General features: G+C 36.1%; 1 protein-coding gene across 6 annotated transcripts in view; it reads left to right on the forward strand.

Annotated features, from left to right (window-relative positions):
* The first annotated feature begins 10,492 nt into the window (after nucleotides 1–10,492).
* Nucleotides 10,493–13,762, forward strand: part of by (focal adhesion protein tensin) — a 203,418-nt gene continuing 200,148 nt past the window's right edge. For 5 of the 6 annotated variants that reach the window (XM_018551570.1, XM_018551573.1, XM_018551575.1 and 2 more), the window contains exon 1: nucleotides 11,882–12,273. In XM_018551570.1, the coding sequence (XP_018407072.1) occupies nucleotides 12,181–12,273 (93 nt within the window). In that variant the 5' untranslated portion in view covers nucleotides 11,882–12,180. Of the gene's footprint in view, nucleotides 11,105–11,881; nucleotides 12,274–13,762 lie in introns of those variants that run through there. The other variant, XM_018551571.1, reaches the window with a different exon arrangement.

Raw genomic sequence — 13,762 nt, forward strand, 5'->3', positions numbered from 1 at the left:
GAAGTTTGTACATATAAGCATTTATCTACTTATATTTTCTCTAAATTCTTTGAAATGAAATTTTACTTTAAAGAGTGAAAATTGAACCACAGTTTTAAAAAAGTGTGGCTCAATTTATTATTTTTACAAGTGAGATTTGACTTTTCAGAATAACAATTTATTCCAAAAGTTTTCCAAAGTTTTAATAGAAATTATTTTGACTTTTGTGGATTCTTTTTACGGAACAATAAGAATCTTATTAGATAGTATGTGTGAGAAACCTTTAAAGTTTACAAAAGAGAGTGAAGTCTGAAAAATGCAACGTGTATTATTAACAGCTCACAGTTCGAAGACAGGTTACAAAGTGTAGATTTTATTTCCCAATAAAGGTATAACGAACGAGCATAACGGTAGAGGATGCTTGCAAGCAGATCAAGATCGAGTGTAATATGTTCGAGGAGGCGTCACCACAACAAAATGGTACAGAGAGGAATAGTACCTGTTTTTATAGACAATTTCTGTGTCTCTTTACGAGGATTTATGGCATACGATGCCACGCGACCGTCGACCATAAGAATTGTGCGAGAAACCACGGAGGAGGCGTAATCGCGCACGCGGCGATTTATTACAAATTATTCTGCCACTAAAGACGGTACCTCGGATGCTAAGATGGAGAAATTATAGATGAGGTGGACGTTCAATCACGAGTATCGATGTATCATACGTAAGACATGCATAAACGGCTAAATGATGAGTGCGATAATTGATCGTTTAATTCCCATAACGAGTATAAAGTTGCGGCGAATTTCCACAGCCTTCTCTTCGCGGGATACGTGGCGATCATAACTTGCTCTTACATTTAATTAAGTGTTAAGAGTGTCATTATAAGACAGCTCTTGTTATACCCTTTTCCAACATTTCAAGTAAACAACAGTTGAGAATTTTTACATTTCAATGATGACGCATACGACATGTGCAATTAAATTGAAAGAAACGTACCGATAAAATTATATTAAACATTTTATTATATGATCTTATTTTTTGATTGATAGACATAATTTTAACGACTAAAGTACTCAGTCGTTCTGATACTGATTATGTATGCAAATACACGTTTGCCGTGCGTGAAATTGCGGAGGAGAAATAATCGCCGGGCTGGCGGACCGCCACCAAAAATGATAAATGAAACTCCGGGCTGCCTAAGGCCTTTTCAGTTTCTTCGCGGGAACCGAAGTAAGACATGAGTCCGATGCAAATGCCCGATGAACCATTGCCAAATTTTGAATGAAAACACTGAGCTATGGCTCCCGATTATGCTGGGCGTGTTTTGATTTATTCTCCGCTATTATAGTTTATCGCAGCCAGCTGCGTGCGCTCGAGTAAACTGAAGCTCGCGAGATTGATCGACGGAGATGCATTCCAACGAAAATTTAACGAATGCATAATTCAATGTCACGATTACCATTCTCGATGTTTTATAATTGTCAATTATATCGACTGTTTTTCAATACCTTTTCTTACGACTTGCATATTTTTCCCTTTTTTGCTGCACATATTAAGACCTTGATCTTGTAAAATCATATTGTAATATTTTTTATGTTTAATACAAGTTTTATTCCTATATGCAATTTAAAATCAATAAGAAATTTATTTTCGTTTTTATTAGTTATAAGAGCAATATTCTTTCATTGATTTAATATATTTAAACAATGTGTGCTCACTTCTTGTTACGATCATCATAAGAATAATTTAATAATTATAATTTTTTTAATAAATACAAAGATATTCCCCAGATAACATTTTGACATCCAATGTATATACACTGTATATACGCGCGTCAGAAAATTTGATATATCCCATACACATACGTTGATATATAAATGACTTATACATTGGATATCGTAGGTATGTGCACTGTACATCCATGCAACATACATGTGTATATTTGCCAAATATTTTTTGTTTCTGTATGTTCGCACATACAGAGAAGTACATAGCAATATATACAATGAATATTTACTTGACATCTCATGTATGTGCATTACATATACATCTACAAATGACGTACATTGGATATTCTATATATATATATATATATAATACATATAAATGGTTACATATATAATTATACATAATTATGTGTATATATATTGGTGTAAAAATTAATCATACAGTTTTATTTTTTGTTGCTAAAATATTGATTTGTTTAGCTTCACATTTCAAAATGCACATGAGAAAGTTATAAGATTGTCAAAAATTTTAGGAGATTTGGAAGTACATTCCGAAAGAGTTTGGGAATCTCCAGGAGTTTACGTTTATTAAATTAAGCTGACACAGCCACTTCAGCACAATCGAATGAAACTTGCACAGAAAATTTAGTGCTTTTTTGTTACTCTATTCCCGATTTTATTGCTCCAGCCAATTCCGAGAAAACCATGGCTGTGCTATCTTAAGAATAAAGTTAGATTGTGCTGTGTTGCCATGTCAGCTTAATAGGCGTCAGGAGTTTGCCTATATTCTTATAAAGGCTCCTGAACGTTTTTTTCTTACGAGAAGCAACTCCATCTCGTGGCGGGGCTGTGTATGAAAGTGACAAATCTTGCGCGGTTTCTGCTGCCAATCTAGAATGGATATATGATACATGCTACATATATCCATACGATATTCTATGAATATTCAGGAATAAATAACATACTTGTATGTCGCATGTATGCGCATTCGATGTACATACATGGTATGTACAAGACGTTTGTTCTATGTACATTCCAGCTACCATCTAGAATGGATATACATGCTACATATATATATCCATATGATATTCTATGAATATTCATAAATAAATAAACATTTACGTATATTCTATGCAGGGAATGGAAAGTTACTTTTTAAAAGTAACTAGTTACAGTTACTCGTTACCGAGTAAAAAATGTAACAAGTTACCGTTACAGTTATTGCTATTTAAAAGTAACTCGTTACAGTTACCGTTACTTGAAAAATAACTTTTCGTTACTTTTTAAAAATCAATCTAAAAATGTACTTTTGCATTTTTTTTTTATATGTAACACTGACAAATATATAGTTTTATTTTTTAATAAAACAATGTAGAATGGCTCAAATAATAAATTAAACAAAGGTAAAATGAGAAGGATTACGAGCCAAAAATGAAATAGTTTATTTCCGATAAGAACGACGATGACAATGTAATTAAATGTATAAGTATATATTAGAACAATAACATGGATAAAATAAGATAAAAACAAACGACGTTTCGACACTTATTGTCATCGTCTTATTGGAAATAAACTGTTTCGCTTTTGGGTTCGTAGCCCTTCTCATTTTACTTTTATTTAATTTATTTTTTAATTTTTTTTAAACACAATTTTGTAATTCTAAAACCTGTAAAATATGCAGCAAACTGAAATATTTGTATATCTTATGTATTATTACATAGAAGATAGAAGTGTAAAATAATTACTGAATCATGACCGCCGAATGCCTAAGGGCTTTCAAGTCTTATTGATAAGCTATAAATGGCATGTATCCAATCGAACCGTGTTCAATCGTGTGCAAAGTAACGACAAAAGTAACTGTAAATTTCGTTACCGTTATCCAAAAAATGTAACTCGTTACCGTTACAGTTACCAAAAAAAAAAGTAACGCAGTTACCAATAAAGTTACCAAAAAAGTAACTTGTAACTGTAACTTCGTTACAAGTAACGAGTTACTTCCATTCCCTGATTCTATGCATGTACATGACAAATACATGATATTTTTTCACATTGCAGACACTATATGTATATACATAAAATATCCAATGTTTACTGGGTCTGTATTATATAAATAAAAAATAAATATTTACATAAGTTTTTTTATAAAAAATAAAATTTTAGATCTCAAAGATGCATAGATGGATGCGATATATGTATTACGCGTGCATATTCTCAGTAATAGTTTTAATTTCTCGTGTAATTAATTTAACATTCGAGTGTTTTGGTAGTACTATTAATCTGATGTAAGTGAGAAAGTCGGTGCACGCGCGCAAATCACCTCGCTTTCTCAGCTCTGTTCAAAGACGTTGTGTACGTTGCGAGGCCATTATACAGACATCTTTTTTTTCACTGTTTATTTCTGCCCACACAACTCGTAGCCCATTATTTATTTAAGTTTGTGGGTGGGGAAAAGGAGTGAAGAAAACGGAGAAACTGCGATCACGTTTTGCATGCCCTACCGCGCACCGGGTCGAAGTTGCATGCAGAACTGACGATGGCGGACGAATGAAAAATGAAAATACAGTGAAGGTCTACACAGCATTGCAATGTTATATACATACATAAAAAGAGAGAATAATTCAACGTTAAAGTTTTCAACAATTAAAGGATTAAATATAATATTGGACTAATCCACAACGTAACTGAACATGTGATATTGATAGATGGATATGACAGAGCTTTTTATTTATCCTAGACATTTTTATAAAATGTGGGTTAATCTATTATTGCGGTAAACTTTTTAATTAAAAACGTATGCAATATATATGATGTTTTATTAATAAAACTTACAAAAAGCGCCAATAATGGTTTGGAAAAGAATTAAAATATTGTGGGACTGTCTTTGCGATTGTTTCATTAACATATTTTTTCAGTGTGACAAATTACATCAAATATTAAAGCGATACAGGATATAAAACAGAAATAATAAATTTCAACAATAGATAGCTCGTCGGTACTTCGTGCGCGGCGTGGTGAATTTTATTGGTGCCCTTGTAACCCATCTATCTTTGTCGACATTGCAGGTGCAGGTCACTATTGCAGCAGGAAGTGAAACGCAGTAAAAAATGGCACAAAAGCTACGTGGATAACTGCGCGTCTCATTCGGATGTTCTATAATAACAATTCATGAGCGTGTATTTATGTATTAGCGTGTCGTACAAGATGCGGATTACGAATTACATACGAATCGATATTGAATATTTCTAACAGTCAGAAATTTAAGATATGTGAGATGTAAAGCTGATTTTCACATAAATCCGAATACCGTTACAGCACGACAAATTCAGATTATTTCAGTCATCTCGATCAATTCCTAGCATATCGATGTTTATATCGACGTCTACCTTCTCTATCAGTCAGAATTTTCTAGTTCTTTTATTAATGCCTCTACATTTGTTTCCATCTAGAATATTTTCATACTTTTTGCGTATTTATTTTTTGTGCTCGCAAAATGCGAAAGCAAATCACGAAAAGCTCTGACAAGACGCTCAACGACGAGACTATATTCAAATACATGAAGCTATAGAATAAAAATAATTCCGCATTGATTCTTCCTCTTGGAAGAGATCTTATAAAGAGGTTCAATATATCTTCTTCACTATAAAGTTACGCTTGGAAGTTTAACCAAGCGGATTGTAGGATTAGATGAAATAATATAATTTTTCGCATCGTTTGCGTTCTGGAGCGAGCGAGCACTCGCAATCGTGTACCGCATTATTGCCAGACGCCATATTGCCACGCTTGATCCCAGTGTGTGGCCTCCGCGATCTCGATATATGTTCCGAGAGCGATACACTTTAACATCAAGCTCAGCCATTCTCAAGCACGGCGCTATACACGCGTACACGCGTGTGCGTCGATCAGTGGCGTAATGATCGCTTCTGCGACTGCTCGTGGATAACATCGAAGGAGTGGCACGTGAATCAGACGGGGATCTCAGGGCTAATAATATCGGGAGATTAATGGAGCCATTCGCGGAACGAACGTTTTTTAACCTGTTAATTCGCTACGACAGCTCACGAGCTGCCGTACGAAATTCTTTTCTCAACCGCTATTCGTCTCTTCTACTCTTGAAAAATAGAACCTACCCAGAATTGATATTGCGTATAGTAAAGTAGACGTAATTACATCAACACATTCTGTCAAATAAATTCTACCTTTTTCCATCCTTCTACAAATTTAATTTTCTTCAATTTGTATTTTGTACCTATATATGTATACTTTTCTTGCATCTTACTATTAAAATAAGTGTGGAAAAGGTCTATTTCAATGTCCGGCATATAATTTGTCTTCTTGCGACAAGAATATATTTTTAAAGAAAAAGAAAAATCAAGTATGTTGAATACGTGAAACTTTTTCGAAAGTTTAGTCACGTGTCCTTTGACCGTCCGGGAGCAACGCGAGAGTTAGCAGGAACAAAGAGGTTCTGAAATTGGGTAGACGCTACAGCATCAGATTGGATTTGTAGCTTCTTCTTCTGCATACGCCACTGGCATCGTGCATAGGTGCACTCCTGAGCACTACGATATTGCATTTTACTCAGGAAGGGGGTGAGCGTTCGCGTTATACGTCGAGCCATGCTGTGTCTCGCGTTAATAGCAAAACGCGACTTTGTGTTTGGCGGCGAACTATAAGCGAGGAAGATGAGCAAGACGCGCAGCGGGTCAATGCATCGTCATGCATTAATTTACAATATTGCAATTTCATGTATAACATAAAGTTTGATATATAATTTGTAATATATCAATCATTTCCTGGCTGCGTGGGCACGTTAATGCGACGCTGATCTTTCAGGAAGACACAAAGTTAAAAAGAAAAAAATTAATCGCAAAATATTGTGTGTGCTTGGATACATTTAAATCCTGATGAGATATCTGAATCTTACGCGACGATCTTCTTGAGAGAATGACTTTAAATGAGTCGTCCTGTATACTAACGCGGTGCGCGTATGTATACTTACTTACATAAGTACCGTGGCTCACGCGCCCAATATTAAGTATTCCACTCGCATTACCGCCCCCTGAACAGAAAGTTACATACTTCTTCGCCTTATACACGATGGCAGTGCTGTGCAAACTTAATTAGCGACTTCGCCGGCGGCGGACGTCGTAAAGAAAGACGAGAAAACCCGCGGCTGCCGCGAGCAGAGACGATCCCCGCCCGGAAAATTGCACGCCCGTTTTCTACGAGCCGGGAATCTCTCTTTAAATCAAGCAATCGGGAATGAGGATTTAGCGACTTTTTCTTTTTTTTTAAAGAGCGACGAGAATTCACACTACGATTACATAGTATAGAGCCTGCAAAATTAGGTTGCGTTTCGAAGTCGTTATGCACGTAGCGCGAACAGTACTTTATCATCGATCTTTGAAAATTTATGTCATATAAATGGATTAACTAAAATTCCACGACCGATCCATAACTCGTTTAGCTGGAATCGCCAAAGGTGCTTTCGGGCCGATTAATTTTAGCGCCATTTAGCCAGACTAATATACAGTAGAACGCTTCGGGCATGTCGCAATTCGTTGACGGAAAATTTTAGATCAACTTTCACACAAATTACGCAAACTGTTAACTATTTTATTTACACGTTACCTTTTTTCTTTTTCGCTGAATTTGTTTAGAATTTAAAAGTTACCATTGGTAAGCGATTCTTCCAATGAAATAAATTATCTTGATGAATCTTGATTAGGATAGAACTTGTTCTATCCTCTTAATTAACATAGGCATGTACAAGCAAACAAGTTTATATCGATAATAATTTTAATTGAAAGTATTTTTGATATTCAAATTTTCTGCAAAACGTACCTTTTAGATCATTATTTGCCTACATAAGTATTGCTTTGATTCTATTATAATTTTAAACAAGAGATTCGAAAACTATTGTTTTAAATTCTTTAAATGTATTCATTGCTCGCTATTTTGCCGTATTATTATCTTTAAATTGTTCAAAGCGTATAAATGAAGATTAATACGGCACTAACTTTAAAGGCCGCTTGTCGTAAAGAAACACACAAAATATACGCGCATACTGCACGTCATTGCAACAGGACGAGATGTAAACGTGTTTCTCGTTGATACCCTTCTTGTAACACAACCCGCATTACCACGAAGTACCGCATCTTGACAAGACATCTGATTTTATTATCGATTCGTAGAGAATGTATAAATATATTTTTATCGCTGGGAATGAGAAATGCAATAGAGATACTCTGCTTTTAACATTTTTGTGATATGACAAAAATAAATATCATTTCGGTTTAAAGTACTCCATAAAATTATATATCATACGTGAGCGGTAAGACTTCTCTTCATAAGAAAAAGAAAATATCTTCGAGTTGATCAAACAACCTGATATGGATATTTACTTAAAGAATCATTTTGTTTAAGTACCTAAAAATTTAGATACACACATCTGAAAATAATTTTATTGGACACCATCAAAATATAATAATTATGAAGAAAATTCAAACGTAATGAGCTATACTTGAGCTTCTCGCATAATTATTTGGATAATCCAATAAAATTGTTTTCAGATGTACCTTTAGATGCTTCAAAAAAATGATTCTTTCCATTAGCAATACAAAAACATTTTAGAGTATTCTAGCATGAGCATCCCACATAATTGTTTTCAACAAAATTATTTTTCAGATTTGTATTCAGCAAAATTTTGTAATATCTCAGCAAAATCGTCTTTCCGCATCTATGTATAGCTATAGGCGAACACATAGATAAAGGCAATTGTTCTATGCGCGGTTCACCCTCTCACATACCTTAACTATCTGACAAACCTCTATATGTGGCGCGCTTAACTCGCGAAACCGGGCGGCAGTGCATAGGTGCACCTGCGCTCTATGTACAACGCCGTCGGAACACAAAGGGCCAACTTCCTCCGACGTAATCCCCGCGGAAGTTGTGCCGTAAACGCGCGGCGCAACCGGAACCGAATCGATGCTCGGCGACCTCGAAACCGCCCTGTGTACCTCCGTAGACATCCCGGAGACTTCACAACGATCGCAGATGCTAGCCGTGGCTGCTATTCGACACGGATTGTTGGTCCCTATGGGCCGCCTGGTCGGTAGGGCCGCTCTCTTGGGCTCTCTTCGTAGTGCCGGCTGGTATTTTCTGTTAGTCGTCGGCAGACCGCGGAGCTAACCGGTCGGCGAGGACCGCCGCGCGTATAAAAATTATATCTCTCTCTGTCTGCCATCCGGTCGCGCACGAGTCATTCTCAGATTTAATCGATTATGCTGAGACAGCTGATCGATTAATTTATAGCTGCGAAGTAGATAGAGAGGAAAAGAGGAAGTTTCTCTCTAATAGATGATGAGAATCGGTAACGAGTTTATCGGCATAAGCACGTAGACGTTCGCGATCTATCGAGCTACATTCTGCGACAGGAGGGTGCCGCTGACCCGGGGTGGGCCCCGACGGGAGATCGTGAGGCCCGTGCATCGTAACGCGGGTCGAGTCGTAAATAATAGCGACCGGCACGCGATACGACACACGACTTTCGTGTAAGCGTAACGATTGAACGTAGCAGCGTATCGCGCGCACATTAATAATCTCGTGGTACGAATAACGTGGAGGAAAAGAACACAAAGAAGGGAATACATTATAAAAAGAGAGAAGAGAGAGAGATACCAATATTTTTCAATTAGAACTTATTCTTCGTCGCAATAGGATTTGCTTCTCCTTTGACAAAGCCATTGGCTCCGTTGCTCTCTCAGAAAACGTATATCTCCGTAATATCCGTGATAGGATGGGATATATTATTGATCAAAACGTGATTATGTACTAATTATGTTTGAATTAGTGCAGCGGTGTGTGGAAAATTGCAAGATTTTGCGAACAGCATGATAAACCATGTAGCAGCAAGCTGAATTTTTTGACGATTTTGCTGTAAGTTTGTGAATCGTAAAAAACTATTTTAACGAAAAATTAATTATGTCCTGGCGTAGAAGTGTATACAGCGAAGAAAACTAGACGCTGTCTTATAAACATGCTATGATCGATGGGAATGCATATGGAAGACTATGATCCGAATTTCTCAGGACGCATCGATTAAAGTTTGACGTGCCGCCGTTATGAGATGAGAAATGGCGTTGTATGCTTGCATATTCGTGTAACGCAATACGATAATGTAATAAGCCTTTGATGTAATCATAATGAACGATGATAAACGATAATGACTTTATGAATATTTCATGACAGCTTACCGAAAATCGGAGCACGATTCGCGTTTGGGACAAAGTCATTTTATGCGACATGAGAAACTGATGCAATTTAATCGATTTCGGTACCATTGATTGTTCGAATAATTTTTATAATCAATATAATTTTAATAATAATTCCATTTAACTTTTACAGGACGAAAGAAAATACGGTGGTGGCGCTATCATATCAAGGCAATAAGTACAATGAAAAACAACGAGGCTTATAACAAATCGTATTCAAAAAGAAAAGGACAAAATTTTAAAAACAAACCCTGTAAAGATTAATTAAACTCGATCTCTCGAGAATTTTTTTCGCTATACTTGTACACGTCGTAGAATGTTAATTTATGCACAGCGTGCATTTTTCTTTAAAAATACGGTGCAAGCTGCATCGAGAGAGTGAAAATCGATCGAAGAAGAGACGTCTTTAGCGTTTTTCGCGATAACGCGAAGCGCGACCTAGTCTGGGTGCGCTGACAAGGCGCGTATAAAATCGACGATAGCAAACTGGACAGCCGCCAGTCTTGCGAGAGCCGCGCGCGAGAGCGGACGTCGCTCGTTTTACGTCGATGCGGTGCCACGTGAGGGAAAAGCCAGGAGGAAAACTCCGTTCGCGCGCAGCTACGAAGTAACAACATTTTCTTCCCGTTTCTTCCCTCCCGTTGTGGACTCACGTTATCGCGTCGAGCGACCAGGAATGATGTGGATTGCGTCGGAAGTGCGATAGAATTAACCAAGCGGGATCGGCTTTTCGAATACGTGGGATGTGTCTGATGGACGCGGGTATTCCATCGGCTTTAATTCTATCGACACGGGAAATCGACGTGCACTGATTTTTCTCGTGGATCTTCGATGCAGAAACGAAAAAAAGATAAAAAAAATTGAAAAAAAAAACGAACGAACTGAAATTATAAAAAAGCACTATTAAAAGTTTCGACGAGTGAATCTATTTGCTACTTTTATTTACTTTTCGATGGACAGCATTATATAATAATAAAAAAAATCGATACTGCAAAACGGTAAATTGAGGACTTTAATAATGAAAAAATTTATCGTGGATGATAATTAAACAATTATGATTCTGCACTCAAACGAAATGTAACGAACATTTTAATTAAACGAAAACAGACATCGTGTTACGACGTAATAACACATTGTTTTTTTTTCGAACTTTATGATATTAGTATTCAATGTATTTTTTTTTTATTGTCGATTTTTTTTGCTAGACTAATTAATCGAAACACTCTCATCGCTTTTTTTTGTCGCTACTCGAATTGTCACTTTTTCACAAAATCGATTACAGGTGTTTTTAAGTGAAGCACCAAGAGCTGGAGAGACGAACAGAAAAGTTTTTTTTTCCAAAGGACGGAAGATTATTCAAGATATACCTACCATATTATCTCACGTGAGATATTTTGTGGATATTCTTAAAACGTTTAAGGCGATGACCCTGAAGATACTTCCGCAGAGGTGTAAACTATCACTGAAATTCTTGAAGAGGTTGAGCGTTTAAAGTAACCGCGTAGATAAAGCTTCCCACTACGCCTCAGAAATACGAAAGCAATTTTTTACAAGCGTTCCGGAAGGATCTTCGCAATCTCACTGCGCGCACTTTACTCCACTGAAAGTTTCCCGCCTTACAGAAACTCCCGTGAAAATGAGGAGACTAGAATCGCGGAAATCCTGTTGGTGAACAACCTGAAAACATCTCTCGTAAAATAAAAATTTATTTCACCGTGAAAATATAAATCGCATCGGCACAAAAATGTCCTCTTTGGAATTTGCTTAAAGAAGAAAATATTCCGTAAATTATACAAGAAAACTATTACAGAATCTCTGGAATAACATTATCAAGAAAGTTATCTGCATCGAATAGTAAAAGAAATATTGAGAGAATTCAGAAGTCGTCAAATTATCGGTGAAGTTTTTAGGATCTTGATGATATAAACATCGGTTTTCCGATTTTTATATGAACGAAAGAAAAAATTTATTTTTAAAAAATATCTGCGATCGTAAGCTCTCCGAACTGGAGGACATCTCGCCGTAAGTCGCGCGATGCATCGGACACGAAGGAGTTTCGAAAAGGCAAGTGAGAAGTCCTGGGAATCTTAGGCCACACGGAGAAGAAGACGGAAGCCGAACGAGAATCACACGAAAGCGAAGGAGGAAGAGAGGAGGGAACTGCGAATAACAGGCAGAGGCGAGGAAACGCTCCAGGAATGCCGTGGATAAAGTGTTTGGGTGGTGGAGGTGGGAAGGCCAGGAGGGGCAAGCCACTCAGCGTCAGTCAACCGATCCACCTGCTTGTCAAGGTAAGATTCTTCTTCAAAAGTTTTCCGCAAGACTTTCTCGGTGAATCTCGTGACGAATCAAGCGAAGATTCGATATGTTTGAATCATTTCTTTCGAAGAATTTTTCGCGGTGCAGAGCCCAACCTTTTAAGAACAACTTCTTTAAGTTTTCGGAAGAAAGACGAGAAGAAAGAATGACGTAGATCTTCAAAATAAAAGAGTATATTCGTGTAATGTGTATTTTTAGTTGTGTATAATAAAGTAATTTCTTTTAAAGAATATAAAGAGAGAATGTAGTAAAAAGAAATCCATTATTTTTCCAATAGATTTCATGCAAAAATAATGGATTTCTTTTTACTACACCTAAATAAAGAGACTGAGCCATTAAAAAATTAAACGAGAAGATATAAATCTTGTAATTCCATACGATATTTAATAAATATAGTACATATTTAGCATAAAATATTATTGAGAAAATTCTGATAGCATAAATATAAATTATATTTATAAAATCTCTAACACACGTTGTTTAAAAACTCAATAAAGATATAATAGAATTTATATAAAAGGGCTGGGAATGAGAACAGTAATGTCGCTCCATTTAATTTATCTGACATAGCGGCATATGGCCCTTCTCTGTTTTATGGCTATTAAATTTTTCAATGAGCAACTTGAATCAAACGAAAAAGTATCTTGATATCTGGTAATATTTTATGAATGCTTTATGTATCCATTACGATATATAAACGGAACTCTAGTTCTTCTTGTGCAATATGAGGAAAATTTAGCTTGCTCAATTAACTCATAAAACGATGCCAGTACGCAAGTACAAGCGTACTCGAGTAATTAATTACAATTAATGTAAGAAAAAGAGAAAATAATCTTGTAATCATCCAAATAAGTTATAATCAAAATAAGAATTTTTCTTATTTAGTTTGAGGTTTGCAACTGAGTTGTCGCAAATAAAGTCGCTATAATAGAATCAGATTCAATTTTCACAGTATAGATAAACTCGTTATACACAGATAAATCGTTATTAAATAATAATTTTTCAAAATTATAGTATAATTTTGTTTGTAGAATAAATGGAATTTTATTTAATTCATGCAGCTCTTAATACATTCTAACTATTTTTTCGAGCAATAACCTAAACTTAACTAGTTCCGATAACATTGCGATAAGTTATACTATTTGTTTTTCCACTAATTATCGTTCTATCACTGCCTATTTCCATTCTTATTATCGCCGACTATTATCCCATAGGACTTTATCGGAAGCGATAAAGCTCGTAAAACAAAAAAAGAATCGAACACAACATACGAAGACATTCGTGAACCGTGTCATACCGTTAATAAGTAGTACAAGAAAGTAAAAAAACTGTCTAACGTTAGTCCATCTACGACGGAATGTAGGAGGGTTTCCGCTTAAGGCGATGGTTATTAGGCAGTTTTGTTCGTCCCGGGATGCCGTAAGATCGGGAGATACGAAATCTTTGAGATGATGGAGGGAC

The sequence above is a fragment of the Cyphomyrmex costatus genome, unplaced genomic scaffold (genome assembly GCF_001594065.2).
Source record: "Cyphomyrmex costatus isolate MS0001 unplaced genomic scaffold, Ccosl1.0 scaffold141, whole genome shotgun sequence".
In the NCBI taxonomy this organism is placed as follows: domain Eukaryota; kingdom Metazoa; phylum Arthropoda; class Insecta; order Hymenoptera; family Formicidae; genus Cyphomyrmex; species Cyphomyrmex costatus.